The 5,738-nt window shown below is 65.6% G+C and overlaps 1 protein-coding gene across 1 annotated transcript in view; it reads left to right on the top strand.

Moving 5' to 3' along the window:
- The first annotated feature begins 2,042 nt into the window (after window positions 1-2,042).
- LOC116217125 (piezo-type mechanosensitive ion channel component 1-like) overlaps window positions 2,043-5,738 on the top strand; it is a 4,583-nt gene continuing 887 nt past the window's right edge. Inside the window, exons 1-10 of the mRNA XM_031555419.1 lie at window positions 2,043-2,090; window positions 2,430-2,562; window positions 3,180-3,302; window positions 3,436-3,478; window positions 3,556-3,712; window positions 4,488-4,626; window positions 4,724-4,937; window positions 5,125-5,290; window positions 5,404-5,496; window positions 5,576-5,731. Coding sequence (XP_031411279.1) covers window positions 2,043-2,090; window positions 2,430-2,562; window positions 3,180-3,302; window positions 3,436-3,478; window positions 3,556-3,712; window positions 4,488-4,626; window positions 4,724-4,937; window positions 5,125-5,290; window positions 5,404-5,496; window positions 5,576-5,731 — 1,272 coding nt within the window. The remainder of the gene's footprint in view (window positions 2,091-2,429; window positions 2,563-3,179; window positions 3,303-3,435; window positions 3,479-3,555; window positions 3,713-4,487; window positions 4,627-4,723; window positions 4,938-5,124; window positions 5,291-5,403; window positions 5,497-5,575; window positions 5,732-5,738) is intronic.

Here is a 5,738-nt window from a genome sequence, read left to right as displayed (position 1 = left end):
TGAGGGGAAATAAGAGGAGGGAAAAAAAACAAAAAAACTGCCACCAAATGTCTCCAAGAGCAATAACTCCGTTTCCTCCCAAGGGCGGTCCTGGGGGATGGGCTGCGCAGGGCTGGGGTGGGCGATGCTCCGTCCCTCTGTGCTACGAGGTATGTTGGGTTTGTGTGGGTTTGCAGGGGATGTCGGGGCGCGGTGGGGTTTCACCCCCGGCCTGCAGCTGCGGGGATGCCCTGAGCATCTGGGACACCCCCTGGGGCTGCTGGGGACGGAGGTGTCGGTCCAGCAGCGCGGACGTCCCGGTGTCGAGCTTTAGGGCGCTGGGTTGGCTCCAATCCCCGTGTGGCCGCCCCGTCCCTTTGCGGCCCCGCTGCTTTGGGGTAGGGCTGGTGCTTGGGGCCGCGCTGCCCGTTTAACCTCCCCGCTCCCGCTTCCTCCTATGCGCAGCGCAGATAAGGACTCGGGGCGGGACGACCGCGCGGTTTGTCCCCAGCGGTCGGTGTTGTGGGGGACATCGGGGTGTCCCCATCCTAGGGCGATGGGCTGGCATCGAGCGCCGTTCCCCCGGCGAGGCTTTCCCCTATCCCACCCGGCCGTGGGGTTTTTACCCAGGCTGTGCACCGGGGAGATCCCATAGCATCCCCGTGGGGAGCTGGACGGCCCCTGCCCCGCGCTGGCAGCACCAGGATGGATTTTCCACACAAACAGGATATGGCGGGGCTGCTGCTTCTTCCCGGAAAGCAGAGATGGGGCTGGGAGCGGAGATGTGCCCGTGGCTGCTTCTCACTGCTGCTGGGGGCTGCGGGGGTCGTTCCTTGTCCTGCAGAGAGCAAGGAGCAGCGCTGATGCCAACCAGTGGGGCTGCGTGCAGCCAGCACTGCCAATGGGGTGCTGGGTGGGGGGTCGGGGTCCCAGCACCACTGGGGTCTGGGAGCCTCCTCCTCCACCCTATGGCTGGGTATGGCTCCATCCTATCTGACCCCCTATTTCCCCACTGCTGTTGTGCCCTCCGTGCTGCAAACGAGGCGCTGCAGCAGCCCTCTGCATGGCACCCGCCCTGCCAGGGGGTGCTGGGATGGATCCGAGGCAGGGGAAGGCTGCAGGCCGGCAATAAGGAGCGGCAGCTCATCTTGCCCAGCTCCGTGCGCTGCGGTTTGTCCTCTCGGCACACGAGCACAGCGCTCGGTTCAAGTGCTACCGACCGCTGGGACGCACGGCCGGGCGGATCCAGCAGGGAGGCACCCGGCAAAGAGCAGCTCTTACCTCACAGCAGCAAAACCTCGTGGGCGGTGGGTGCTGCTGGCACGCAGAGGGGGCGGTGGGTGCCACCCCCCACCCAAACACCCACCCGGCCGGCCGGTGCAGCGGAGGCAGCGCGGTGGGGAGGTGCCGTCCCGATGCCGCGGGGCAGCTCGCCTTTGGCACGCTCTGCACTCCCGGCGCTGCCAAACTGGTTTTTCCCCCCCCTCTCCTTGCTGCGCTTTCCCCGCTGTCAGCACGGAGGGGAACCGGTTTGCAATGCCGGTTCAGGACAGCGGTGGGAGCCCCATCCCGTGGCGCTGGGAGGATCTGGGGGCTGTGGTGTCCCCCCGGTGTCGGCCACACCGACGAGGAGGAACGCCACTTCTATAGCACGTCCCTCTTTCCCATGCCTCGTAGTGCTGCGGGTGACCCCAAACCCGTTCATGCCCCAGGAGCGATGTCCCCAACCCTTGGTGGCAGGAAGCAGCTGAGCCACGCCGTCGCAAGTTGTCCCTATTCAAGTCCAGTGCCGCTACCCTCCTTCACAGCCCTCTGCCCCAGTGATGCGCCCAGTGGGCACCAGTCCCCCTTCTCGCCACTATTGGGGTGACCCCCACCTCCCCAGGGACCCGCAGGGTCTGTCTGCAGCACAGCGGTGGCTCTGGCTGCCCCTCGCCGGGCTCCGCTCCCCGCCGGGCCGGCTGCTCGCGGCTGGCGGCGGGGAGAGGAATAGTTGTTCCATGAGATCATGGCTTTGCCGAAATGCAGCGAGCAACGCTCGGCGTGCGGGGAGGTGACGCGGGATGTGGTCACCGCTGGGAGGCGACGGTGTCCCCAACGAGCGTGGGGATGTGAGCGGCACCCAGCCCCGCTCGGGGGCTCCCCGGATACGGGCCAGGCGGGGACGCCTCGGTGACCCCGCGTAGGGGTCCGTGGGGAGGCTCACGTGCTGCTGCAGGATGCTCCGTCCTATTAGAGCCTCGTAAACACAGGAAGGGCCGCGCCGGGCTCGCAGCACGTCCCCTGGCGCCCGGCCCACCCCAGTACCCTGCCTGGCAGTGGGGGGTCGGGTCATTCTGGTCTGGAAGGAAGCAGACCTTCCTTGGGGCTGTCCTGGGGTCTGCACCGTTTTAGAGTGACCCAGTCACCGAGCATCCCAGTAATGGGGTCCTAGTGGGTGTGGATAACAGTGCGGCCCCAGTGCCCCCAACCCTGTTCGCCCTGTGCCCCCAGCCTGCCTGTTCCGCTTCAACGTCCTCTCCCTGGTGTACCTGCTGTACCTCCTGCTGCTGCCGTGGTTCCCAGGACCGGCTGACATCTCAGGTGAGGGCATTGCATCTCAGGCTCGGGGACCATCAGTGGGGTTTGGGACTATTTTTAGGGGATGCACGCTGTCCCTCCTGCAGGTACCTGCTCCTCCTTTGTGGTTTCCCCAGGGTTGGGCGGCTCCACGTGGCAGCCTCATTTGGTTAATTATAGTCTGCTGCAACTATTAATAGTCCTCCTGCTGCAAGGTGGCCAATTTCGAGCCTCGGCCCTATTAACCAGAAACCTCAGAGCCGCTCCTGGTGCGTGGCTCTGTGCCCAGGCGGGTGCCCAGGATGTGCCCCCTGCAGCCAGGGAGGTGAAGGGCTGGGGGCATGGCTGCAGGTGGGGGAGTTCTGGGATGGGACGGGGTCGGGAGGCAGTGGTGTGCTGATCCAATTGCTGAATGCTGGCTGTGGGTGAATGGAGAAGGGAGTGTGGTCCTGGGGTCCCACACCACCCTGTGCCTCGGTTTCCCCAATGGTGGGACAAAAAGGGTTCTCCTGGAAGGGGCTGAGGGATGTGGGGGCCTGGCAGCACTGGTATGGCACCAGTGGACCCTTCCCAGGAGTTCAGAGTGGGGATGCTGGCACCCCTGGGGGCTGCTCGGGGCGATGGGTGCCCATCTCTTGCAGGTCACGCCGGCCGCCTCCTCAAAGCTCTGTTGGGGACCAGCCTCCTCTTCCTCCTCGCCCACTTCGTTTTCCAGATATGTCTGTACACACTGCCTGCCCTGGACCAGCTGCTGGGGCCCAGCTGTGAGTACCCTGGTGCCAGGTGCCCCAAGAGAGCCCTGAGCTGGTGGCATTTGGGTGTGAGACCCCACCTACCATGTACTATGGAGCTGCTGTGGGGTCGGTGCCACCCTAACACCTCCATGCTTCTCCACAGGCAGCAGCTGGGAAGTCCTCGCCCGGCACATTGGGGTCACCAGGTGCGGCTCCCTTAACGTTGGTTGTGGTCACTGGTGGTGGAGAACCCCCCTCAACCCTGCTCTTTCTCCCCCTCCAGGCTGGACTTGGGTGACCTCCCCAACTCGGTGCGCCTGGTGGCCCCAGACGTCGGCATCCTGCTGGTCTCATCCCTCTGCCTGTGTCTGTGCCACCGCCTCGTCCCCAAGGGCAGCACTGCCGCCCGCAGACCGGAGTCCCGGCAGCTCCCTGAGCAGGTGAGGTGCCACCGGTGCCACCAGCAGTGCTCCTCCTGCAGGGCCCCCATCTGTCCCTGCTTGTCCCCATGGGGACACCCGGGTGCCTGGGGACCTGGGCTGGGATCCGGGTTGGGGCTGCGCAGTGGGGAGCGTCGTTTGGGCGGTCAGCGATGGATTGGGTCCCCCCTGTGCCTCCCCCTCCCCGGAGTGACTCAGCTGCAGAGGAGTGCCCGTGTTTGCTCCCGCGTTTCCATAGGGATCCCACAAACAGCCCAGCCCCATAGAGCTGCTCGATGTGGGACGGCAGAGCACAGGCTGCCCACGGGTGGGGATGGAGCCAGCTGGGAGCCGTGCCATGCCGTGCAGTGCCATTCAGTGCCATGTTGTGCCATGCTATGCCATGCCAACACCCTGTGCGGGTGGCACCAGCATCACCCATGCAGCTCCGTGCTGATGGCACCTCCATGTCCCGGCCCCATTTCGGGTGCATCCCGCAGCCCCATGCAGGCCGTGCTGTAACCGGAGCGCTGGCAGCGTGGATGCCTTTGCAGTGAGCGCGGGAGGCAGCCTGGAAAAAAGCTCAGTGCTGGGAACCTGGCTGCCGCTGCCAAGAAAAACAGCCGTGTTTCAGAGGCGCTTTCCAAGTGGCTGTGAGATAAACACGGCCAGGTGCAGAGCCGGGCCACGTGCAGCAGGGAAACTGAGGCACGGCCAGCAGCAGGGACTGGGGGAGCCCTGTGGGGGGATCCCATGGGGGGTTGGGGCTCATTGCTGTGCTTCCTGCCTGCTGCAGGGGGAAGAACAGGACGTGGAGCGGCGCGGTGGCACGGCAGGCGGGGACACACCGCTCAGCACCAGGCTGCGGGTGACGGCACACTGGTTGCTGTGGGCGGCCGGGAAGGGGTTGGCCATCCTGCTGCTGGCTTTGGCCGGTGGGTCCAGGACTGGGGAGGGGGTATGCGGTGAATTTGGGGGATCTCTGGTTGGGGGGTGTGGGTGACTGACCGCCCACGGGGCGCTGCTCTGCAGGGATCACCCTGCCCTCCGCCTCCTCCAGCATCTACTACCTGCTGTTTGTGGGGCTGTGCACCTGGTGGGCATGCCACCTCCCCTCCAGCCGCGCTGCCTTCGATGCCCTCTGTGTCCTCGTCGGTCTCTATGCTGCTGCCCACCTCCTGTGCCTCTATGCCTACCAAGCACCCTTTGTGCAGGGGGTCTTCCCGCCCCCCACCATCTGGGCACGGTAAGCGGTGCCGTGGGTGCCCCCCTCCATGTGTACCCCCACCAAGGGTCCCCATGTCCCCAGGGATGGTTTGCAGCTGGCACGGCTCCTGCTTGGCTCCCATCCTGCTCACAGCCCGGTGCTGCAGGGATGGGGACATCGCCGGTCCCAGGGAGTTAATGCCATTCATGCTCCTCCCCCCCCGCAGGGTGTTTGGCTTCAAGGACATCATCCTGTACAGCAACTGCTCCCGACCCAATGCCCTGCAGCTCAACACTGACCACCCCTGGCCCGTCTACGCCAATCCTGGCATCCTGCTGCTGCTCTACTACACCGTGGCCACGCTGCTGAAGCTGCGCCGCCTGGACGCCAGGGTGAGGGGCTGTGGGGATGCGTGCACCTCAATGGCCCAGGGTGCGTGGTGGAGGGGGTGCTGTGCTCGTGGTTGGGACCCCCCCGGGTTGCAGCTGGCTCCGTGCTCTTGCAGAGATCAGCAGTGCCAGCGCAGCCTCCAGCGCGGGATCTAGTGGAGCTAGAGAGCTGGCCCAAGGACAGTGATGGTGTGGCTGAAGACACCAAGGTGAGTTGGGGGAGCGGCACCTCGGTGCTCTGGGGGTGCCAGTGGGTGCTCAGCCCTCTCTGCCCCTTCCCCCCTCCAGCCCATGCTGTCCTCCAGCACTGGGAAGCGGAGCACAGAGAACTGCACTGTCCACGTCATGGGTGATGCCACGCCACTGGGTAAGCCCAGCCCGAGTGCTGCCCCATCCCTGCCCTGCAGTGGGGCAGAGGCTCACAGCTCCTGCTCCCCTGGCCAGGCAGGGA

Source organism: Meleagris gallopavo, chromosome 13 (genome assembly GCF_000146605.3).
Source record: "Meleagris gallopavo isolate NT-WF06-2002-E0010 breed Aviagen turkey brand Nicholas breeding stock chromosome 13, Turkey_5.1, whole genome shotgun sequence".
NCBI lineage: Eukaryota > Metazoa > Chordata > Aves > Galliformes > Phasianidae > Meleagris > Meleagris gallopavo.
This window is presented reverse-complemented; position numbering and strand designations above follow the sequence as displayed.